General features: G+C 47.8%; 1 protein-coding gene across 1 annotated transcript; it reads left to right on the forward strand.

Moving 5' to 3' along the window:
• Positions 1-901: 901 nt before the first annotated feature.
• Positions 902-15,691, forward strand: CCL25 (C-C motif chemokine ligand 25). The gene is made up of 6 exons (XM_036282175.1): positions 902-980; positions 2,776-2,893; positions 2,991-3,127; positions 3,452-3,571; positions 13,235-13,320; positions 15,530-15,691. Exons 1-6 carry the CDS (start codon positions 908-910, stop codon positions 15,689-15,691), a joined length of 696 nt encoding a protein of 231 aa, XP_036138068.1. The 5' UTR covers positions 902-907.
• The last annotated feature ends 9,785 nt before the right edge of the window (positions 15,692-25,476 follow it).

Here is a 25,476-nt window from a genome sequence, read left to right on the forward strand (position 1 = left end):
CTCTCCCTTCCTCTCTCTCCCTCCCACTCTATCTGTACAAAAAATGGAAAAATATCCTCGGGTGAGGATAAAAAAAAAAAAAAAAAAAAGAACAGGTGGCTTTGAAGTAGGGAGCAGAGGTAAAGTCTCTTCCCTGGGCTCTACGTAACCTGAGACCTGTCCACAAGAAGCCACCAGGTGTTTGGCAGGAGAAGAAACAGAAGGAGAAAGGGCCGTTCTGGGAGAAAACAGGGTCCTGGCTGAGAGGCCTGGGATAGGGGAGGAAGGCATGGAGGGTCACAGGGTAGCCAGCCTTCAAGTGACCTGGTCAAGTTCAAGGCTGGGCTGTCCATCTGCATCCATACTTCAGCCTCTTACTGCCAAGGAAGCCAACCCCCTGTCTGTTCCACATCTGAGTAGTTAATTGAGAAAGTCATTGTTTCCTGATTTGGGTCCTCTTGTCCCCAACTCCCTCCACATGTATTCTGACCTTGGATATAGGAGCTAGAAAGAGAAATGGGGAGAAAAGAGGAGGGCGGGGCCTGAGGGAGAAGCCTGAAGGTGGAGTGGAAGAGCAGGTGGGGAGGAGGAAGAGGGTGGAGGAGGGCTGGTGGTGGCAGGGTGGGGCTCCATCTATAAAGTGGGGAAGCCTGCTGGCTAGTTAGCAGGAGAGCTTGGCATAAGCTCCAGAAGCACCAGGGACCCCATAGGCTTTGGTAAGTGGCCCCTCCAACCCACCCCATTGCAACTGAGACCAGCAACTGATCTTTCAAGAATGGCTTGTCCCTGTCTTGTGCTGTCCTGGCTTGAGATGTGCGTGTGGGGGGGCGGGAGGGGGGTCCCATGCCTGTTACTGTCCATTTGGGGTCCTCCTTACCCCTCCCCCATTATCCCTCAAGGATCAGGAGGAGGAAGACCAGCCTGCACCATGAACTTGTGGCTCCTGGCCTGCCTAGTGACCTGCTTCGTAGGTACCTGGCCCCCCACTGTCCAAGCTCAAGGTACTGTCTTGGGCCATACCTACGCCCCTTCCCCCCAGATTTCCTCCCTCCCCATTCATCCTTTTTTCCCCTCCTCCAGAAGTCTGAGCTGATCTCCACTATCAAATTCTCTGACTGACAGCTACCCTGCCCCCAGGCATGCAGAAACTCCTGGTATCTGTGCAGGTCTGTGGGGCTGCCAGGTTCCTATGGTGCCTCCATCACAGTCCATGACCCAAGTCTTCTCTGCAGGGACTCCAGTTGGCCTAGAGAATGTGGAGAGCAGAGGGTGGCTCCTGGCTGTGGCCTAGCCCCTTACTACGAGGAACACACTGCAGTGGCCTCATTCTGAGAGCCCCAGAGACTGCAGGAATAGGTCCCCATCCCAACTTCCTTCAATCCAGGCTAACTGTGTGGTCAGGATGAGAGTCACTACTCAGCCTTTATTGGCCTCAGTCTCCTCATCTGCAAAGTGGAACTCTGAATTCCCACTGCAGAGAGAGGGGCCATGAAGATCCAATAGGCTGATACCTGCAAAACTCTTGGCCCAGTGCAACAATAATTACTATTACTGTTATTAACAGGAAATCCCTTTCCTCCTCTCCCTAGATCAGGCACTTGAGGATTTTGGTGATTCAAAGCCAGTTCTGGGCATGCAGTACTCCCAGTAGAGGAGCCCTACCACTGTGTCCTCCATCCCAACTGAACCCCAGCAGTTGGCAGGGCAGGGTCGAGGTCCCATGGCCCCACCTGCCTGCCCCACCCATTCCTCACTAGGTATGAGGCCCTCTCCTGTCTCCCAGCAGATCTTAGCCTTTGCCCAGAGGGGGCTGGGTTTCATTTCCATTGTCCTGGTATCAGAGACCCATTCCAGTAGCCAGGCCAAGCCCAGGCCCTTTGATCCTGGGGGCAGAGTGGCCCCCACCCCCAGGAACTGCCTGCCTAACACTGTGGCCCAGGGTCCATCTGACTCCACTGCCCTTTGCCCTCTGGGGCCATTGGAGCCCTCCCCCTTATCCCTCCCCTCCTTCCTACTATACTCTGCCAGGACTCGGTCATGGTCCCTCCAGGAGCCAGCAGAGGGACAGAACCCCTGAAGGCTTCTGTACTGTCTCTTGCATCAGTTCGTCTTTTGCTTCCAGACCTTCTGGCACCAGCACATCCTCCTCTGACCACCTCCCCTCCAGGTCCCTGAGCTTTCTTCTCCCAGCACAGATCAACTTCCTGGTCTCCCCACAAGGACAAGACTTCCCCAATGACAACACTGCATCCAATTCACCTCTGTTTGTCCAGACATCTGGCTCTGAGTAGGAACTCTAAATGCTTTTGTTCAGCCAATGAGTAAATGACCAGAGATCTCCTGGTCTCTGGTTGGGTGACTCGGAGTGGTCACTCTGATGGGAACAGGACATCAGGAGCAGTGGGCCAGCCCACTCATTTTAGGAGGAGGGACCCAGATGGGAGTGGTGGCCTCTAGCCCCTCCTCAGGGTACTACACCTGCCCTCTTTACCCTCTGCCCCAGAGCAGGAGTGGAAATGTCCTTGGTTCCCCCATTCATTTTAAGGTCCTGGGCCCTTCCCAGCCAGGGCCTTCAGGCCCTCTCCAACTCCTGTGAGCTGTCCCCATATCAAGGGCCAAAGGTGAATCAAATGGCTTTTTTATCACCTGGGCTGTCCCTCAGCCCACACAGGGCCTGAGAGAGTCGTGGTATGTTTGCAGGTGTCCACATCAGTAGCCATGCCTGCACACCCAGTGCACATGCAGCCGCACAGGCACACACAGAAAAGTGAGCCTGGGGTGGCCATGTGATTGCAGGCATCTTTGAGGACTGCTGCCTGGCTTACCACCCCCGCATTAGACTGACTGTGCTTCGGCATGCCCTGAGTTACATGTACCAGGATGTGAGTGGGAGCTGTAACCTGCCCGCCGTGATGTGAGTGGGACAGTGGGTGCTGGGGTGGGCGGGGGCTCACACATAACTTTGCTTCCCGCTTACGCATTAACCTTGCACTCCACTCCCACTTGTACAGATTCTACTTCCGTCACAGACAGACGATGGTGTGCGGGAACCCACAGGCCAAGTGGGTACAAAATGGGATGAAGCTTCTGGATACTTTGACCAAGGCCCTTCCAAAGCGTGGCCGAGGCACCCGGAGAACCTTCCAAGGTAGGTGAGACCCCAGCCCAACATCTAGGGGGCCTCCCTTCCCTGCTGCAGGCTCCTGAGCTTCTCAACCCCGAAAGGATTGCACCCCAGCATGCTGACAACTGCCCCCACCCCCAAAAAAGTGAGTTGCTGAGGAATGGGAGACTGACTGAATGAGCAATTCTTTTCGTCAAAACACTTTGAACTGCCAGAGATGGAAAAGTCAAGCAAATGGGAAACTCATCAGCTCAAATGACCAGCCAGTGGCTTCAGGCTTGGCTATATCCAGGGGCTCAAAGGGTATTGGAGAATTTCTTATCTACTTCTCTTTCTATTTTTCAAAAGGCTCTCACATTCTGGGGGAAGAGTTGAGCTCTGGAACCTCCAGCCTTCCACGATCCACATTTAGAGGTCACCCCAGAAGTAGCGAGAAGAATGCTTCCCTCCCAACAACAGCTACTCCAGGTAAGGACTTGGATCATGTGACCGTCTCTAGGCTCATCATGATGAAAGCTCTATGGACAATCCCACAGGCTCACATTTGAGGATTCTAGGTGTCTATGACTGACCCAGCACAGGAGCTTTGGCTCCACTCCACTCCCTATCACCTGCTGTCCTCTCCAATTCCCTCCTGCAGGACTGTGAACCTGCATATCTCCAGGATCAATCAATACAAGATGTGCTGGAGCTTTCTCCACTGTGACTGTTGCCCTGCAGCCCCTAGTTCTTCTATTCTTCAATCCATCTCTCAATCCCCTGTGCCTAAGTCAGTATTGGTTCCTTCACCCCTGCCACCTCCTGCTCCTTAGGCAGCTGGAAGGAGGGGGCTGACCTCATTTCAAGCCCGTTGTTTTCTTTGGGAACCAGAGCCAGCCCTGGCCAATACTTCTTATAGAGAATCATCAAGATATATTACCCACCTGCAATCTCTTGTCACCTACTCTGGGGCTACACCTGCCTGTGTCACTCTGGGTCCATACAAAGCTCCAGTCCATCCATGGACACCCCTCCTGGACCATGCTTTTTAAAATAAACCTTTGGTGGAACACCATTTCTGTCTCTGTCACATTTCATTATGGGGTGCCAATCCCAGCCTATGCTGAATCCCACATGATCTCCTCTTACTCCAGGATAGTAAACAGCTCCAGGGAGCCAAGCATTGGATGTGCTAGACACAGGCCTGAGTGCATGTTCAGCTGGTGACCTTGAGCAAACCGCTCACCCTCTTTTTTTTATTCCTCACCCGAGGATGCTTTTTACTTATCATCAGATAGAGGGAGGGAGGGACAGAGAGACAGAGAGACTGGTTTCCTCCCGCACGACCCCGACCAGGGCTGTGGACAAACTGCAACTGAGGTACATGCCCTTGACTGGAATCAAATCCATGACTCATTGGTCCGCAGGCTGATGCTCTAACTGCTGATCCAAACTGGCCAGGGCCCGTTCACCCTTTTGATGCCTCCTTCCTGATTTATAAAGTGGGGTCACATGCTTGCTCTGCCCAGGTCCCTGAACTATAGTGACTGGCTAATGGATGAAGCTTCTGGAAGCTCTGATGGGTTCCCAGAAGCTCCTTATAAGGTGGGTGAACCAGACCTCAGCCAGGACAGAGTCCAGTGACTAATCTGCAGGAGGAGGAAGGGCCAAACTTCAGGGTCCAGGTTACCACCCAAACTCAATCCACCAAACTGTGCTGTCCTCAAGCAGCCTGTGTCCACCATGACAGAGAATATTCTGAATGAAAACAAATGTATCATCTCTAAAAGACAAGAGATGGTTTGGGGCCAGGGGTCAGACTTGGAGGAACCTGGGTCACATCCAGGCCCCACTATACTATTGTGGGTGATCAGGCAGATTCCACAGACTCTCTAAGCCTAGTTTTCCTCCCTATAAAATGGGGTGATAATACTACCTGTCTCATACAAGTTTGTGGGTACTAAATACACTCCTGTCTTTGATGTGCACACACACACACACACTGATTACATGTTAACAGGATGAGAATCTCAGCCATCAGACTTGGCAAATCTGGCTCAACCTGGAACCAGGAAGGATGACGTGGTGGGTGATGGCACAGCAACTTACTTTGAACCCAGTTCTGCTACGTGCAACATGGTGTCACCTTAGTCAAATTGCTTGACCTCCCTGAGCCTCAATTTTCTGATCTGCAAAATGAGGATGAGGATGAGGATAATGGGCTCTATTCCATGAGGTTGCAGTAACAAATGGGTCAATAATTGGCAAATACTTAAAATGGTGCCCGACATGTAGTATGTGGTCTGGAAATATGAGCCATTTTCATCAGTATTGAGTGAACACACGAGGGCTCCGTTGGTGTCAAACACACAGGTCTGAAGTTGGCAGTGCCTGTCTGTACCCCAGGACCATGTCCCTACCCGAAGATAGAGGGTGGTCTCTACCCACCTCTCACCTACATGCTTTCTTCTCGGAGCCCTTGGCTGTAGCTCATCCTCCCCACAGCTTCTGCCCTCCTGAGGTCTTCAGTTTTCCATGTGGCCCTGCAGCATCTATTTACTTCCAGAATGTGCTAAAGGGGCAGACATAACCCAAAATAACTTTATTGTTTTTCTGCTTCTGATATAAGCATCCTTGGAACCTTAGGGGGCATGAACATAGCTGCGTGTCACCAACTCTGGTTGGGGCCCTGTGGGCCCTTCTGCTTGGAGGCATGAGCCCTATGCCCACCTCTGCTGCTGTTCCCATGTTCCACTGAACCTGAGGGGGGGACAGGGGTGAGTCCTGGTGCAGTACAGAATTTTAGCCTGAGACTGACCAGATACAATGAATCACAGGGTCCTCCTTGACCCTAGTGTTGGAGGGGGAGGATGAAGGCTGCAGCTTCCAGCTGTCTCCAGGAAAGACTGAGTGTTACCTTGCCTAAGGTCATAGCATAGTATGTCACTCTTCCTGAGTTTCAGGGTTCCACCAGGGATGGATCCTTACCAGATGGATCCTTACCAGAATCTGCCAACTCTAAGAGGAGGATGGCATGGAGGCCCTGGGGCCTATTAAGGCCCCAGCTCATCACCAGCATCTCCCTGTGGTATGTGGCAAGCAGGGGAGGCAGTAGGTGGTACCCAGGTGGTGAGTCTGGAGAGGGGGCTGCAGGGGTACCTGGGGTCAGGCTATAGTAGCTGCAGCCAAACCTTTATCCATAAAGCCTGTATTTCTGGCCCCAGCTGCTTCTCTGGCCAGGTGCCCCAGAGCCCTGCCACGCTCACCACCTCCAGTTGGTAGGTTCCAGGCTCTGGCCTCTGATGCCCAGCTAAAGGGAGCTGAGGCCATGGAGGTGATGCATGCAGAAGAAACTGCTCATTGCTGTGGGCAATGACATAGCATACCTGGCCTCTCAGGCTCTCCAGTGCTGGCCAAAGCACCAGGATGTGCTCGGTCTATCCCAGGCATGAGAGGTTCTCATACCATTGTAATAATCTGGTTATTATTGAACAGGAGAGGAGCAAAAGGGGAGACTAGATGATATAGACATGCCATTTATACAGCTTTGTCAGAAAGCTGAGGTGAACACTCTCCAGGTTTATTCCTCACCAGTTCATGGGGGAAGGGACTGGACAAAGGCAGTTTAGACACTTGCCCAGTAAGGTCTGAGTGACATGGAAAGGTGCTTACCTGTCAGTCAGTCCTGGGAACAGGTAATTGGCCAAAATAGGCGTGGCCACTGGAAGCATGCAAAACCTGAATATTTAAACTTCTAAACAAAGAAAAGCTTCCTCTCCCTCTTGCTGACCATGCTGGACTCCCAGCTTGCAGGGCTTTCATGCCCTGCACTCACCACATAGCCCACAGCCATGTGGAACCAATATGATGGACTAATGGACTAAATCTAGCCTGATGCTGAACTGAACCCAGCTGCAACATGAACACGGTCACTGCTTCTAGCTCTGCTGGAGCCCCAGCTGCATTTCTTCTAGGACTGGGACTTTACAACCTTAGGAATATAAATCCATGCCAGTAAAAACCATTCATTCCCTCTTGTGAGTCTTAGAAAATTCCTTTTCTGAAGATATCACTGTTAACTTTAACTTCCACATTACTACCCCCGGCCTCTTATGGTTTAACCTCGCCCCAAGCCCCTTATTCCAGGAAACCAAGGCTTATCGCTCCGGCCAGGCGGAACAGTATTCTGAAACCCCCACCCAAACCTAAACAGCTGCTCGATGAGAAGAACAACTCTCGGAAAGACCCCAGCCCTGACCAATCAAGGACGACTGTGACTCCTCAGCAAGGCAACCACCAATCCCAGCCCTAAGTTTAAAAACCCTTAGTCTGTACGAACCGGCTGCCTGCACTCTACTTGGAGGCAGCCTGGAAGGTATTTCCCTCAATAAACCTGCACTTCCTGCTTATTCAGCACCATCCCGTTCTTATATAATGGTGCCGAAACCCGGGACGGGAGCTTGGTAGCCTGGACAATCCCCAGCACAGACCACCCTTACTACCTGGGAAGCAGTGGGCTGCGGCAGCTCGCCTGGGCTAACTCCCAGATTCTGGGTGGACTGTGGTTTGGGTTGACTGGCCGACTCCAACCCGTCCTGGACTCCCTCCTACCTGCTGAACCAGGAGGTAGGGAATTTATTCCTCCCCTCTCCGGTGAACTTTCCAAATTTTAGGCCCCTGCACTCTCTCTCGACATACTCTTTCTCTCCTCTATTGTCCCTTAGTTTTTTACCTGCGCACCATTTCAATTATGACTCATCCCTATCTACTGAGTGGCCCATTTGTCTCACTCTTGCCTGGAAATCTAGGGACCCAGTCGGGTCTCTCGCTACTCGGACATTCAAGTCGGGGTGACGACTCTTTCTTGATCTGTCCTTCCTACAGGCTTGTCCTCCCAAGGCCTTGATTGGAGACGGGGATGCCCTCTCCTGTCATTGCCTCCCTACAAAATGGGGTCATCTCAATTGAAACCACCTTTCTTAAGTCCCCTTGGCTGTCTACTGAAAAATCTAAACCACCTCGGCCTCTCCAATTTGAGGCCCTACAAAATCATATTTCTCTGCAATACAGCCTGGCCCCAATATAAACTCGACAATAACTCTCAATGGCCAGAAAATGGCACTTTTGACTTCAATATTCTAAGAGACTTAGATCATTTCTGCCACCAGACAGGCAAGGCCTCAGAAATTCCTTATGTGCAGGCTTTCTTCTCTCTCTGCTCATCCCCTTCCCTTTTCTCCACCTGCTCCACATACCAAGTCCTTCTAGTCTGATCCCTAAGCCCTCTGCCTTCGACTGATTCTTTTGACCCTCAAGACCACTCAGCCCCCACTCCTCCTCCTCCTCCTCCTCCTCCTCCTTCTGCCCCAGATACACCCCCTTCTCCCACTGCACCAACTGCTCCACCTCCGCCTTATCCGAATACCTCTTCTTTTCCACAAGACGAGCCTTCCCCCAAATCCCTCCCCTTTCTCCATCCACGTAAGCCTCCCCATCCCGGTCTATATCCACTCCGTGAGGTTGTGGGAGCTGAGGGGATAGTCCGCGTAGCCATCCCCTTCTCCCTCTCTGACTTATCCCAAATTGAACAACTCCTTGGCTCCTTCTCCTCTGATCCCGACACCTACATCAAGGAGTTCCGATACCTCACTCAATTGTATGATCTTACGTGGCACGATCTTTCTATTATCCTTACCTCCTCCCTCTCTGCACACAATAAGAATTGGGTGTGGGCAACCGCCCAGCAAGTAGCAGATGAGGTACATGCCCAGGACAATAACCTCCCTCTGGGAGGGGGGGGGAAGCAGTTCCCCCCAATGACCCAAATTGGAACTATCAGATTGGCCATGCTAATTGTAGGGAACTCGACCGTCTTATAGACTACCTTCTTCAGGCCTTAGAAAAACTTGCCAATAAGGCCATCAATTATGACAAAATCAAAGAAATCATTCAGAGGCCCCAAGAAAATCCAGGAGAATTCCTAGAACGATTCTCCCAGGCCTTTCTTGGATACACTCCTATGGACCTCACCACCCGAGCTGGGCCCACCCTCCACCACTCCCATTTCATCTCCCAATCTGCCCCTGACATTAGATGCAAACTCAAAAAACTTGAGGACGGACCCAATACACCTCAGAGAGAGCTCTTACATATTGCCTTTAAGGTCTTTAAAAAACGGGAGGAAATGGAGAGGGAAGAGCAACAGAAAATAACTACCTTATGCTGGCAAGAGCCCCTCAAGGGAACACTGGTCTGAAGGGCTGAGGCTCTAGGAGACAACCTCCTCAGTCAAGTCCTCCTGGTCCCTGCTTCAAATGCAAATAAATGGGCCACTGCATGAGACAGTGCTCAAACCCGCCGGGGCCTTGCTTGCACTGTCATTGCAAGGGCCGCTGGGGAATTGATTGCCCCGAGCTCCAAAGGGCATTCGGGGTCGATCTTTCCCAACAACGCCCCATCCAGGTCAGTAACAGACTTTCTGGGACTGGTGGCAGAGGACTGAGGAGGCCCTGGGACACCGGCCCCAGTACACATCTCCAACAGTGAGCCAGGGTAAACCTTCGCATAGCAGGTAGGGAAATCTCCTTCCTCATTGACACTGGGGCCACCTTCTCTACGCTCCTGGAATTTAATGGCCCTCTCAGCTCTTCTCAAACTCTCATAGTGGGAGTCTCAGGTGGGCGCTCCTGCCCCCTTATTACCCCTCCTGTAACTTCTATCTTAGACAGAACCTCATTTACACATCAATATCTAGTCATGCCTCAATGTCTGACCCCCTTCTGGGATGGGACATCTTAAGAAAATTTCATACTACCCTCCAACTCTTCCCTCCAAAGATACCTACAACCTTATCTCAAAGTATTAAAATATTCTGCTTGCTGGACAACAGCCACACCCCAGATTCCTCCGATCCCTCCGCTTCCTTTCCCATACCCCCCTCTATTGTTAACCCCCAAGTAGTCAGCCTTCCATAGCGACACACCATACCCCCATCTCAATTAATCTCAAAAACATCTCTCTTTCCTAATGTACCCCAATACCCCATTTCTCATAAACATCTCCAGGGCCTAAAACCCCTCATCTCCAAATTTTTAACCTCAGGACTCCTAATCCCCACTAACTCCCCCTACAACACTCCAATTTTCCCCGTCATCAAACCAAACGGCACCTACCAATTCATACAGGACTTATGCTCTATTAACTCAGCCGTCTTCCCCATCACCCTGGTAGTACCCAACCCATATACTATCCTCTCTACCATTCCCACTAATACCTCCCACTTCACTGTCCTGGATCTCAAAGATGCCTTTTTTTTTTACCATCCCCCTACATCTAGATTGCCAGAATCTTTTCGCTTTCACTTGGACCGACCCGGACATCCTGTGCTCCCAGCAACTAACATGGACAGTCCTACCTCAGGGATTCCAGGACAGCCCCCACTTTTTTGGTCAGGCCCTAGCAGCAGATCTTAACAAGCTCAACCTCCCATCGTTCAATATGTTGATGATCTCCTCCTTTGCAGCCCGTCTTTGGAGACCTCTCAGTCAGATACCATCCAGCTTCTCAACTTCCTTGGTCAGTTAGGCTACCGGGTATCTCTTTCCAAAGTACAGCTCTCTCTACCCCAAGTCACTTACCTAGGAATACAACTGATCCTGGGAAAGAAAGCTATCACAACCGATAGAAAACATGTCATTGCCTCTATACTGACTCCCTCAACCAAAGAGGAGCTCCTTTCTTTCCTGGGAATCATGGGCTTCCTCCAGTCATGGATTCCTAATTATAGCCTCCTAGCAAAGCCCCTATATGAAGCAACCAGAGGAGAGCTCTCGGAACCCCTAGACCCCAGACTTCCTATACAAACACATTTTACTAAACTTAAACAGGCCCTCCTTCGGGCACCAGCACTACATCTCCCAGACTTAAACTCAGATTTCATACTTTATGTTACTGAAAAGCAAGGACTCACCCTCAGGGTCCTTGGACAACAAAAGGGACCACCCTTTGCGCCAGTAGCCTACTTTTCAAAACAACTGGATCCAACATGCAAGGGGTGGGCACCCTGCCTCAGGGCCTTAGCGGTCATGGCCCTCCTGGCCCTTGAGAGCAAAACCTTACCTTTGATCAGAGGGTACTCATTAGAGCCCCACACAACCTTCAAAACCTACTGTCTCACAAAGCCCTAACCCACTTATCACCCTCCCATTTACAACAAATCCACATCATTTTCATTGAAAACCCTGAATTTGCCCTGGCCAGTTTGGCTCAGCGGTTAGAGTGTCGGCCTGCGGTCCGGAGAGACCCGGGTTCGGTTCCCGCTAAGGGCACGTACTTCGGTTGCAGTTTGTCCCCGGCCCTGGTTGGTCATGCGGGTGGCAGCCACTCGATGTGTCCCTTCACATCGATGTTTCTCTCTCTCTCCCTTCCTCTCTCTCCCTCCCACTCTATCTGTACAAAAAATGGAAAAATATCCTCGGGTGAGGATAAAAAAAAAAAAAAGAAAACCCTGAATTTACCTTTCAGCCATGCTCCAGCCTAAACCCTGCCACGCTCCTACTGACTTCCTCCTCATCCCCCTCTCATTGCTGTATCAAAACGCTCACACAGCCCTGGCCGGTTTGGCTCAGCGGTTAGAGCGTCGGCCTGCGGTACAGAGAGACCCGGGTTCGGTTCCCGCTAAGGGCACGTACCTCGGTTGCAGTTTGTCCCCGGCCCTGGTTGGTCGTGCGGGTGGCAACCACTCGATGTGTCCCTTCACATCGATGTTTCTCTCTCTCTCTCTCTTCCTCTCTCTCCCTCCCGCTCTGTCTGAACAAAAAATGCAAAAAAAATGTCCTTGTGTGAGGATTAAAAAAACAAAAACGCTCACACACTTTTTCCAATCCCTTTCCCCACCTCACCTCTACCCCCTCCCTGCTCCGGACTTCACCCTATTTTTAGATGGAAGTTCCCTTAAAATGTCACAAGGATCTACCCAAGCAAGTTATGCCATCATCACTGGGAACCACTCTATTCTCGAGGCTCAATCATTACCACCCGGGACCACCTCCCAGCAGACCAAGTTAATTGCCCTCACAAGGGCACTAACTCTGTCTTCGGGCAAAACAGCCAACATATACAGTGACTCAACATATACAGTGACTCAAAATACTGCTACCACATCCTTCATTCAGCTATAGCTATTTGGCTGGAGCGGGGCTTTCTTACAACCAAAAGAGACCCCCTCCAAAACCATTCTTACATACAAACCTACTTCAGGTAGCTCTACTGCCGAACCAAATAGCCATCATCCATTGTCGAGGACACCAGAAAAACACCTCCCCCATATCCACAGGAAACAACATAGCAGACTAAGTGGCAAAGAAAACAGCCACTCAGTCCCCAGGATCCCACATTTATTTCCTGACTCTCATACTCCATCATACTCCACCACCAAAAAGGTCGCCTACTCTTCCTTGCCTCAGAAGGATGGTTGGTATATAAAGAAAAACAAACTCCTATTCCCACAGTCTCAGGCAGAGGATATCCTACAATCCATACATAATTCCACACCAGATAGTAACCCCTACTCCTTTGCATCTCCACCTTCCTGACAGGAAACAACTTCCCAACAATACTCAAGAAAATCTCCTCCTCCTGCCCGACCTGCACCCCTTAAGGAGGAATTCATCCCAAGTCATTCCCCACTCACCAAACCCAGGGACAACTGCCAGCACAAAATTGGCAGATAGACTTTACCCACATGCCCAAATAAAAGGGATTCAGAATCATTCTCACTCTAGTCGACACCTTCTCCGGCCGGATTGAGGAATTTCCCACTAAAAGTGAGGATGCGAGCCAGGTTGCCACGATCCTCAACAAGCACATCATTCCAATCAGACAATGGACCAGCCTTCATCTCTCACATCACACAGTCATTCTCAACTCATCTAGGACTTAAATGGCAGCTACACATACCTTACTGTCCCCAGTCCTTGGGCAAAGTAGAGTCGGCTAATCAAATTCAAACACCACCTTACCAAACTCATTCTTAAGCTCCACCTTCCCTGGCCTCAGCTCCTCCCCCTAGCTCTGATGAGAATTCATGCCATGCCAAGGAAACCCCTCAACCTAAGCCCCTTTGAAATAATGTATGGAGGCCCTTTGTCCTAGACTCCAGTCCTCTAACTAACCCCAACCCTGCCATCGGAGATTACTTCCCAACGTTGGCTTATATGAGGTCCAATTTACACTCAGAGGTAAATAAACTCCTACCTCAACCTTTTCCTACCAACAAGGTTCATCTCACCCTACTGCCAGGAGATCAGGTATATAAACAAACCCGAGGAAAAACACCTCTCCAGCCCATCTGGTCTGGCCCACACACAGCCATTCTCTCCACTCCCATGGCGTTCAAAATTGAAGGGGACTCTCACTGGACACGTCTTTCACATATTAAACCATACACTCCACAGTCCTAAAAATCATTTCTCCACACCCACAGGTCCCCTATCCCTCAAAATTTCCTCATGTCCACTGATTGCAGAAGAACACAACCAGACTATCTTGTGAGACTCGCTCAAGACAATATACTCACTCACAGCTCATGCTATAACTAACACTCTCAATTAGCAATGCACAGCCTCTACCTTGCAAGATTTTTTTATTTCCTCACTCAGATTTTGGAATACATTGCCTGATTCGGACCCCACAGTCCGGAAGTAGAAGAACTCCTCACCTAGATCTAGGATCTCACCTGGCAAGGAGCCTTTCAGGAATTCGAGCCCTTTGAAACTGACTTTTATTCTTTTCTTCTTCTCTTTCGACTCGCCTAGAGGATGTCTTTCTTTCTCTCTCTCTTACCTACTCACACCACTATCTTCCTCAGGCTCTGGACCTGAACCACATGTTTGGAGATTCTTTCTCAGTGTCTCCTCTACCTGGCCTCCCTCCCAAATAATTGCTTCCACAGACTGCCCCTTAACAGGTTGTTCGATGGCTCGTAAACTCATCGCAAACCAATCCCAACTTCAAAGCTATACAGGGATGAGGCTCTGTGCTCCTACAACTATCTCAAGGACTTTCTTGCCACACCTCACCACCTCTGCCCCTTGCACAATGTCATCTTTCTACTGGGGAGACACAATTATATTTACCAAAACATATACCAAAATAACTCACTGCGAATACACTACCCCCACAGCCCCCTGGGTCCTCAGCATTGAAAATCTCACCCACAAAATCTTAACCCAAGAAATTTCCTTAACTAAACACCTTTCCAACAAACAGACCCCTCTGCATGGCTAAATATAATAAGAAAAGAAGTCCTAATTCTGAACCTAACCCAAGAAGTCAAGCCCTCTCAATGCTTTCTCTGTGCCTTCCTAGACCAACCACCAATGGCCCTAGTCCCACTCTCATATCCCTTAAACACTTCTAAAACCCACCTTGCCTCCTCATTCTCCCTAGACCACATGCCCTTGTACACCCCAAATAACACTTATAATCTATGACATCTCCCACCCGACATGCAATCAAACTCATCAAATTACCTCTGACTTTACAAGTCCTCGGGGAACTTTCTTTTGATGTAAGCACACTCTAACCAACCACATGGACACCACCCCTCCGGGCCCATGTATCCCAGCAATCCTTGCCCCACAGCTTCTATATTACACTGAGGATGAGGTAGCCAGAAACCTCCAAACCCCCTGCCAGAAACGAGCCATTTTTCTCCCCTTTCTTGTAGGCCTCTCTTTCTTTTCCTCAGTAGCCACCCTAGGAATTGGGGGAGCTGGACTTGGCTACAGCCTTAAGATGACAGCAAATTCAGGTGGATCTAGAAAGAGGTTTCGAAAACTTGGCTGCCTCCCTACAATGACAACTCACCTCCCTAGCCGAGGTCGCCCTCCAAAACCGATGGGCCCTGGACCTTCTCACCGCTGAGAAAGGAGGTACGTGCCTTTTCCTCCAAGAAAAATGTTGCTACTATATCAACAAATCAGGTATAGTAGAGGAAAATATTAACTCTCTCCAAAATTACAGGAGAGGCTCTGTAACCACAGACACGAGGAACCCTCACCTCTAACCCTTTTTAACATAATTGCCCTGCTCATCAGCCCATTGATAATTATCTGCCTCCTCTTGCTTCTTCCCAGTTTCCTAAAATTTTTGCAAACATGAGTTACCGAACTCGCCAGGGTAGCCCACCACCAACTACTACTCCAAATTTACATCCCTCTACCCCAGGGTGACCCCCCAGGAGGAGCAACCCACAGGGAGAACAGCAGGAAGTACTGTAGCTACAGAAGAACACTCTTGCCCGAGGGCCCTTCCTAAAGCTCAACACAAACTTTTTTTAACCTTCCAATTTATATTAACTAAGAGTCGGGAAATGTTACCTTTAACTTCCATATTACTACCCCCAGCCTCTTATTGCTTAACCTTTCCCCAAGCCCCTTATTCCAGGAAACCAAAGCTTATCGCTCTGGCCAGGTGGAACAGTATATCCTGGATCCACCACCCAAACCTAAACAGCCGCTCCAAAAGAAGAACGACTCTCGGAAAGACCACAGCCCCGACCAATCAAGGAAGACCGCGACTCCTCGGCAGAGCAACCACCCACCCTAGCCTTAAGTTTAAAAACCGCTCTACTTGGAGGCAGCCTGGCAGGTATTTCCCTCAATAAACCTGCACTTCCTGGTTACTCAGCACCATTCCTTCCTTATAATCACAAGAGCCACCCCACTCCCACTAATGTCTGGGAAATCTGGCCCACTGACTTCTCTAGCAACAGCTTGTTGAGCCAGTCAGGAGCAGTTAAACCAGGAGAATGTGCTTGTGGACTGTGCAGAAGGCTTCCCTCCAGCAATGAAAGTTAACCAGAATGCTTGCAGCTGCTTCTGCAGCAAAGAGAACAAAAACCTGGCCTGGATTCTCTAGATTCTGGTGAGATAATCCCTAAATTGGGGGTTTCCTCAATCTCTCTCTCTCTCTCTCTCTCTCTCTCTCTCTCTCTCTCTCTGTCTCTCTCTGTCTCTCTCTGTCTCTCTCTGTCTCTCTCCTGCTGGTCCATTTCTTTGTCTTAGCCCTGCACTGATGTACCCAACTAGGTGGCTCCTGAGGCTGTGGAGCAGTGGCTCACTACTGAACCCTGGGGCCTGGGGGCATGGGTGGTTCCCAGCTTCTTTAAGCCCTGGGAGAAGCCAGCAACCCAATGTTGGGGTGAATTTTCTACCTAACACCCAAATTCTCCTCCCAGTTTGCAAACTCCCTACCTCTGTGCATTCTGCCTGTATTTCTACTATTTATATTTGGGAACACACCAGGATAATATGCAAATGGATGCCAGTGTACTCTCATTACTGCCTTGAGATTTACTTCTGGGGTATAAAATCCCATACCTCTACCCTGGGATTTAAAGTGGCTCACAGCCCAGCTGTTCCATCCCCCATTCTCTATGATATTCATAATTGGGAATTTGCTTTTGTCCTATCCTTCCCTGAAATGGTGTATTTGCAAACAACTAGGATCCCCCAGAATGCTGCCTTGAAAGTTTTCTCCCTCCCCCACAGCCCTGCAGGCTTTGGGTATGAGGCTTAGGCTTCATGGCTATGTGCTGAGGAGGGGGAAGGTGTACCAAATAGGTTCTCCATCTAAAATAATTTTTCCTAGCAAACACAGGGCCTGGAATTTTAGATTCTATTGTCAGATCAACAAAAAAAGGTTCATTCCTTTAAGGGAAGCTGTATGCTACCAAGCCTCTTAAGGAACTGAGGCTGTTAGAAAAATATAAGACAGCAACAAATTACTGACTCAGCTATTAAAAGCCAGCTAAAAAAGCAAGACTTTTTCCATAAAAGTCTCCAGTAAGATCAGAAGTCATCATAATCGCCCAAGTAAGTCTGATAAAAAGGTGCCTGATCAACACTGACATTGGTAACCTCCCACACCTGGGAAAACTTGTATTGCTATTTTGGGAAGGCCTCTTCCCCAGCGTAGGGAAGGAGAGGCAAGGTATGAGTCTCTGGACACAGACTGGCAGTCAGTGGATGGTCCTGTGCAGATTCTAGGCCTTGGCATATGACTGGAAAGTGAGAGAAAATTGAGGATGCTCAAACATTTCCTCAACTTTCCAATCTCTCTCCTACACCCTGGGAGGAGATTTTATTCTCTCCCCAAAATGAACAACAATGCAATTTCCATTCCTCAAGAGTGCTCACTCTGGCATGGAATGTTATTCTGGGTTGTCAAAGAAACTGTCTTTGTAATATCATCTGAGCTTGAGCCAATAAGTTTGACTTAGTTCACCTGGGATTGCTGAATCTGAGTTAAAATAGATCTTATCAGAGTCTAAGATCTGAGCCAATCAGTTTAATTCAATTCACCTATGGTTGTTTACTAAGTCAGTAAATTTTGATGTTTGCCAGTAAGAAAGCCCATGTTTCTAAAACTTATAGAATGTGTTTGCTAATCTAGGGAATGCTAATTGCTCAATTCTAGCTTTTTTCACTCCTACCTAATCCCTCCAGAATTTGGCAGTTCTTAATAAGTGAGTTATGGCAATATATTTCTTTGCATAAATCCAATAAGACAAATTCCAAACTATATCATCTTATTGACTAAGACTTTGACTGGAATTCCATGTCTAAGTGAGACATTCCTGGGTTCTGGGTGCCACCAGAAAGTCTTTAGGAATCGAGGTTGACTCTCAAGGCTGATAGAAACTAATAAGAAGCCACTTGCAAGAAAAGGCCTGATACCTTGCTTGGTCACATGGTTCATGGCAGTCTTCTCAGGGAAGGAACAAAGGTTGCTTTCCTGAAAAATGGCAAGAAAGGAACCACAAGATGCTTTGGGAACCTCAAGGACTTAAGGACATGACCCAAATCTACAGGTGTTCCAGGCACAGCCTGATGGCAATTGTGGCTTTGGTTTCTCCACCCTGAGGGGCTGACTGCTCACTAGAGCGTAATCTAAGGATTCTTTATGAATAAATGACATTCCAGCAAAGCAAATTTGAGAAAGCCTATGTGATCAATTTTATCAATCACTGCTCTTGTATTTATGCAAATAGTCAAGCCAAACTAAAGTTAATATAGCCTCTTTAACAGGAGGGTACTCTTAAGGAAAGAAAAAAAAATGTGCTTCAATGAAAACCACAATGCCCGATTTTGGGATTAAATTCCAATGCAATTAACTGTATTCAAAGTTTTTTTTTAACCCTTGCCCAGGGGCATTTTTGCATTTATCTTCAGATAGAGCAGGAGGAAGAGAGGGAGGGAGAGAGAGAGAGAAACATCGATGTGAGAGAGACACATTAAGTGGTTACCAACCAACCAAGACCGGGGACAAACCGTAACCAAGGCACGTGCCCTTAGTGGGAACTGAACCCAGGTCTCTCTGGTCTGCACTCTAACCGCTGAGCCAAACTTGCCAGAGCCAAAGTTTTGTTTTTAAGGCTATGACTGTATATGCCATACAGACCTCAGCACCTGATGACATCACCAAAGATGTTCTAACTGCAGACAATCTATCAGATTGTTTTTGCTTGCTTTCATTCCAGCAAAAACCTTGAATCAGAAGCCTTCATAACTGGTTTATGATTTATTGTATACATTAACCTTTGTATTTGGTTTGTTTCTGTTTTCATAAAATGTATGCTTATGTCCTTATGTGCCTAATTGTTTGTGTACACAATATAGGCCTCACTTTAGATGCTATCTACATCATCATCTCTTGAAATGAATCTCAACGGTTTAGATTTAGGATTGAGTCAGTGAAACATGGACAGTCTGTTAGCTTCACTGGAAACTGCTTCTCCTTTTCTGCCTAAACAGGTCAGACAGAAAAGGCCCACAGTTTATCCCTTAGCTTAAATTAGGTTAAGTATGGTGGACAAATGACTTCTAACAGGTACAACACCTGCCTCCAGAAAAGCCACTCCACCAACCTAACTGAGGGCACTGTAAGTTCATCTTTTCCCTTTGTCACATAGGTTTGTACCTCTCACAAAGTCTTTAGTTGTTATAAATGTCCTCATTTTGAGTTTTGCCTTTTACCCTTCTTGTCAAGTTTGACATTTCCAGAATACAACATGGATTACAGCTTGTCCAATGCATTCTCTTCCTGGACATCGCCAACATCACCTTCCAGGGACAACAGACTGACCTGGACTTTGGAGAATGTCTCTTCCTTACATAAAGACTCCTTTCCCTTTTTGCTTTCCCCTTTCTCTGTCAGACAGGGAAAACCTCTTGGCCTTGGAATAGGCAGGTCTACAACCCTTGACAGGAGGAAGCAGTTACAGAAGATGAAGACCTTTGTCCATTTTTTCTTTTACATGATTTTAAGGAGATTTCATTTTTCTCAAGGGGGAATGATTCCATTGTAACAATCTGGTTATTATTTAACAGGAAAGGAGCAAAAGGGGAGACTAGATGATATATAGGCATGCCATTTATACAGCTTTGTCAGGAAGCTTCAGTGAACACTCTCCAGGTCTTTTTCCTGCTGATTGATGGCAGAAGGGACTGGACAAAGGCAGTTTTTTTATTTTATTTATTTATTTATTTTTAGAGAGAGACAAAGGAAGAGGGAGAGAGAGATAGAGACATCAATGAGAGAGAACATTGATTGGCCGCCTCCTGCATACCCCACACTGGGGATTTGGCCCACAACCTGGGCATGTGCCCTGACTGGGAATCAAACCAATGATTTCTTGGTGCATGGGTCAATGTTCAACCACTGAGCCACACCAGCCGGGTGACAAAGGCATTTTAGATGCCTGCCCAGTAAGGTCTGAGTGACATGGAAAGTGCTTACCTGTCAATCAGTCCTGGGAACAGGTAATTGGCCAGAATAGGTGTGGCCACTGCAAGTATGCAAAACCTGAATATTTAAACTCCTAGACAAAGGAAAACTTCTTCTCCCTCATGCTGCCCACTCTGGACTCCTGGCTTATAGGGCTCCCACACCCAGCATTGGCCACGTGGCCCACAGCCATGTGGACCCAATACAATGGACTAGTGGACTAAATCTAGCCTGATGCTGAACTGGACCCAGCTGCAAAATGGAGAGGAAACACCCTGGCCAGTTTGGCTGAGTGGTTGGAGTGTCGGCCTGTGGTCCAAAGAGACCTAGGTTCGGTTCCTGCTAAGGGCATGTACCTCGATTACAGTTTGTCCCCAGCCCTGGTTGGTCGTGCGGGTGGCAGCCACTCGATGTGTCCCTTTCACATCGATGTTTCTCTCTCTCTCTCTCTTCCTCCCACTCTATCTGAACAAAAAATGGAAAAATGTCCTCAGGTGAGGATAAAAATAAAATGGAGAGGAAACTGTGGACACTGGCCCTATTTCTAGCTCTGCTGGAGCCCCAGCAGCATGTCTTCTAGGACTGGATTAAGGGACATGAGACTTCACAACCCCAGGAATATAAATCCAAGCCAATAAAAACTATTCATTCTCTCATGTGTGTCTTAGGAAATTCCTTTCTGAAGATATTGCAAGAGCCACCCCACTCCCACTAGTGTCTGGGAAATATGGCCCACTGAATCCTTTGGCCACGGTTCAAGCCCTAGGTCAGTGCAGCCTCTACATCAAGGCTGGCTAGGCTCACCTGTGGAGCAAAACCAGGTGGATAATGGTTAGAGGCTAAGAGAACTGGAATGCAGTAAGTAGGAGGTCATGGAGTCATGCCCAAGGGGAGATTTTAGCCAATCTCTAAATAGGAGGAAAACACAGAACACCCCTTGCCCTTGACTTCTGTCTAGCCCTCCATCCACAAGGCCAATGGTCAGCTTGGACTATAGACAGGCATAAAATTGGAGGCTGGTTTTCAGATGGAAAGCAAAAAGGGAAGGGAAGTGGCCAGTTTTGGACAGTTTTACCTGCTGACTTCAGATTCCTAGTCTCAGTAGAGGGACTTTATTGAGATCCCTGCCAGTTTGGGCAGAGGGAATTGAGAATATGACCTATACAGAGTAGTCAGATAGCATCAGACCCCAGAGCCCTAACATCACTCAAAGATGACTGGAGTGGCTGGAATTATGACCAAGGGCCTTGTAGCAGAAGCCAGCCTCAGAGAGGATGCCAGACCCAACACGGTGAGAGAAACACAAGATTCAGCTGGGCCAGAGAGAAGAGTTGCCAGATAGCTTTCCAGTTCTTGGAGGCCTGCTGCACTTTCTAAATCTGGTCTCTTTGAGAGCCCTCTGTGTGCAGATGACAAACCCCTCTTTAAGCTCTTGTGAGTGTGTTCCTGGTCTTGGCAGCCAGACAGGGCTCTGAGTAAGTCAGCCAGCCACAATGGCAGGCTAACCAGGACTGGATGCTGCAACCAATCACACAGAAGATTATCTGTGTTTTCTTCTCCTTTACTTTGGGCAGTGCTGTGATTGTTTTGCTTAGTTGATATGCTGCTGGGGTGTTTTGCTGTTGCATTAAAAGTGAAAGCTGGTCCTGGCTGGTTTGGCTCAGTAGTGGTCCTGTGGACCAAAGAGTAGGGGGTTTGATTTTGGTCAGGGGTACACACCTCGGATGCCATTCAATCCCCAGGGTCGGGGTCACATGGGAGGCAGCCAATCGATGTGTCTCTCTCACATCGATATTTCTCTCTCTTTCTCTCTCCCCGCTCCCTCCCTCCATCCCTCCCTTCTACTCTATCTGAAGATCAATGGAAAAATATCCTGGGGTGAGGATATTTTTTTTAAAAGTGAAAGCTGTATCTGTTCCCAGTCCCTCAGTTCTGGAGACTTCAGCCCTTCCCATTAGTGTTGCACAGACATGTTCTCCTACTGACATCTACTGGCAGTCTGTGGGCATTGCAGGCAAAGCCACAGGTACCAGACAACCACTCCACTCCACTCCCAGGATCCAGGGTTGGTGGTGATACAGTGAAAAACCTGACAGTCACAGGGTCCTACCCTTGCAAAGCTTTCAGAAAATAATGGTAACAATGGAATGATATATACAGCCTCTTTTTTCCAGCAAGAGGTTAAAAAAACAAAGGGAAAAAAGAGGGCACAGTAATCCACTCATATTTAATCTAATATTAAAAACCCCTCAGACCCAACATTCCTATTTAGTTCTGCCTTCATTGTTTCCCCCAGCATTTGTCATGTATCATATTTTACCATGTATTATAAAATACAATATTTTACTTGTTTCTTATCTGTCTTTCTATTAGAGAATCAGCCCCATGGGGGCAGGGACTTCCTTTTTGGTTGTTCAGTGTTGCTCCATTACAGTGTCCAATGCACTGTAAGTGCTCAGAAAAATCTTTAAAGTGAAGGAGTTTTGTCCCAGATGTGGGTAATAGCTTCTGTGCTCAATGATTTATTTTTGAAATATCATAAAGTGATGGTCTTATAAGGTAGTGACTGCAGATGGGCCTGGGATGCTTGGTCATGAAGACCAAGGCTTCTTGTAAAGAAAAGACCATGTGGTATAGCAGTGAAATCCCTGTTCTGCCACTTTTAAGTTTTGCAACATGAGCATCTGATCTAACTGCTTTGAGCCCCAGTTTCCTCATTTGTAAAATGGAATAGTGGCATCTACACCTCTCAAGGCTGTTGTAAACATTAAGAGGCCATGAATGCAGAGTGCTTGGAGTAGTGTGTGCATTCAGCAGGTGATTAATAAATGATTAGTTTTCAGATTTCTTGAGGGATGGTAGCAGTGGCTTCAGGGACAAAATTGCTGTCCTGCACAACCTGGGGTCAGGGTCTTGGCTGACGTGGCTCCAGGAAACAGGAGGAACAGAGCCACAGGCACTCTGGTGTCCCTGAGAGTGTGGGGATGATTTCTAGAGATGAGGTGGCTTCAAGAATCCCAAGCATCAAATATTCCAAAATGGCGGCAGAATGAATGGAAGCTACACAGACCATATCCCAAGACCAAACTGGAATTACAACTAAAATAAAAACAAATCGTCAGGAAAAAGCAACAGAAAAGCAGCTTGCGGGGACCATATAACCAGGGACACTGAATTGATCCTGGTAAATTGCAGAGGCATGAGAGGGGGCTGGGAGCCCACAAACAGCAGTGGTCTTAGCTGTGAGCAGTGCCCTCTGGGTTAAAATCCCAACTCGTTCCACAGTGCAGAGTGCTAAAATAGCGACAGCCACTCACCTTGGGCTCTGGCACAGTGAGGGTGGACTGGACTGAAACTGTGTGAAGACACTAGGGATTTGGAGGGTGCTCAGAGCTTTTGCTGAGTTGTGGCCACACAGGACAGTGGTCATCTTACTCCTTCCCAGGGTTCTGGGAAAAGGGGGCAGCCCCTCCCTCAGAGATTCAACCCCACCCAGTGGGCCATTGAGGCTCATTAACAACCAGCATCTGCCCCACCCTCAGGAAATCCCCTTATGCTGAACACCTGAGGGAGTTTTTCATTCAACTGAGAATCCAAGGTTCTTCAAGTAACCTCTACTAATAGTCTCCAGGCAAAAAGCTAGAGGATAACTGAACCATTCCTGGGGTTGCAAATCTACCCAGGAAAGGAAGACTTGACAGTGGTGTTTAACGTGGGTCCTCCCATGCTCATCCAAACCCAGTAGAGGGAGCCACAAACAGCAGAACACCAACACCCACAGGGAAAATTTGGCAGGCTCCAAAGCCCACTGAGATAGCCAAAATGGTGAAACAAAGAAACAAATCCCAAGTGAAAGAACAAGAGACCTCTACCGAAGATGAGATAAATGAAATGCAGTTAAGCAAGTTAACAGAGCAAGAATTCAGAGCCATGATCTTGAGGAAGCTCAACAGCATAAGGACATCAACACCAGGAGTAAAGACAGAAACATTGAAAATCAACCAACTGAAAATTAAAAACCACCAAGAAGAAATTACTGACATAGCAGAAATAAAGAACACATTGGAAGGAAAAAACAGCAGAGTAGAGGAAGCTGAGGACAGGATCAGTGAATTAGAAGACAGGGCAGAAAAAAATCAGCCAATCAGAAAACCAAAAGGAAAAAACGATTAAAAAAACAGGAAGACAGCTTAAGAGAACTGTGGGACAATTGGAAATGTAATAATATTCACATTGTAGGAGTCCCTAAAGAAGAAGAAAATGAGCAAGGGTTAGAGAATATATTTGAAGAAATAGTGACAGAAAACTTCCACAATTTGGTGAAGGAAGAAGGCATTCAAGTTCAAGAAGCACAGAGAGCCCCAAGTAAGAAGAACCCAAACAGGCCCACACCAAGACACATAGTAATTAAAATGCCAAAAATTAAAGACAAAGAGAGAATCCTAAAGGCAGCAAGAGATAAGCAATAGGTTACCTACAAAGAAACCTCAATAAGGCTCTCAGCTGACTTCTCAACAGAAACACTACATGCCAGAAGGCAATGGCATGAAGTAATCAAGGTCATGAAAAACAAGGATCTGAATCCAAGAGTACTCCACCCAGCAAGGCTATCATTCAAAATAGAAGGTCAAATAAAGAGCTTTCCAGACCAAAAAAAAAAAAGGCTAAGGGAACACATTAGCATCAAACCAGCACTACAAGAAATGTTAAAAGGACTGCTGTAATTAGTAGAAGAAATAGGAAGAAAAATATAATCACACTAAACAAAAATAGCAATAAATAAGTACATATCAATAATCACCTTAAATGTAAATAGATTGAATGCTCCTATAAAAAGACACAGAGTAGCCCTGGCCGGTTTGGCTCAGCGGTTAGAGCGTCTGCCTGCGGTCCAGAGAGACCCGGGTTCGGTTCCCGCTAAGGGCACGTACCTCGGTTGCAGTTTGTCCCCGGCTCTGGTTGGTCGTGCGGTGGCAGCCACTCGATGTGTCCCTTCACGTCGATGTTTCTCTCTCTCTCTACCTTCCTCTCTCTCCCTCCCACTCTATCTGTACAAAAAATGGAAAAATAGCCTCAGGTGAGGATAAAAAAAAAAAAGACACAGAGTAGCTGATTGGATAAGAAAGCATGACTCATATATATGTTTACAAGAGACCCACCTCACAACAAAACACTTATATAGGTTGAAAGTAAAGGGATGGAAAAAAATGTTCCAAGCCAACGAAAAGGAAAAAAAAGCTGGGGTAGCAATACTCATATTTGATAAAATAGATTTCAAAATGAAGGCCATAAGTAGAGACAAAGAAGGCCACTACATAATATTGGAAGGCTCTATCCAACAGGAAGATATAACCTTGATAAACATATATGTACCCAATATAGGAGAAATAGATAGCAATACAATCATAGCAGGGGACTTCAACACCCAGCTGACATCACTGGATAGATCCTCTAGACAAAAAATTAACAAGGAAACAGAGACTCTAAATGAAGCACTAGACCAAATGGATTTAATAGATATCTACAGAGAATTACACCCCAAAACTACAGAATTCACATTGTTCTCAAGTGCAAATGGGACATTCTCAAAGACAGACCACATG

The sequence above is a fragment of the Molossus molossus genome, unplaced genomic scaffold (assembly GCF_014108415.1).
Source record: "Molossus molossus isolate mMolMol1 unplaced genomic scaffold, mMolMol1.p scaffold_m16_p_4, whole genome shotgun sequence".
NCBI classification, from domain to species: domain Eukaryota; kingdom Metazoa; phylum Chordata; class Mammalia; order Chiroptera; family Molossidae; genus Molossus; species Molossus molossus.

What these genes read in the sequence shown, in the direction of transcription:
- CCL25 (XM_036282175.1), top strand. Translation starts at nt 908, where the DNA reads ATGAACTTGTGGCTCCTGGCCTGCCTAGTGACCTGCTTCGTAGGTACC. An exon ending in CACCCGGAGAACCTTCCAAG is followed by an intron (nt 3,128 to 3,451) that starts GTAGGTGAGACC and finishes ATTTTTCAAAAG; the next exon opens with GCTCTCACATTCTGGGGGAA. An exon ending in GGTCCAATTTACACTCAGAG is followed by an intron (nt 13,321 to 15,529) that starts GTAAATAAACTC and finishes CCCTTATTCCAG; the next exon opens with GAAACCAAAGCTTATCGCTC.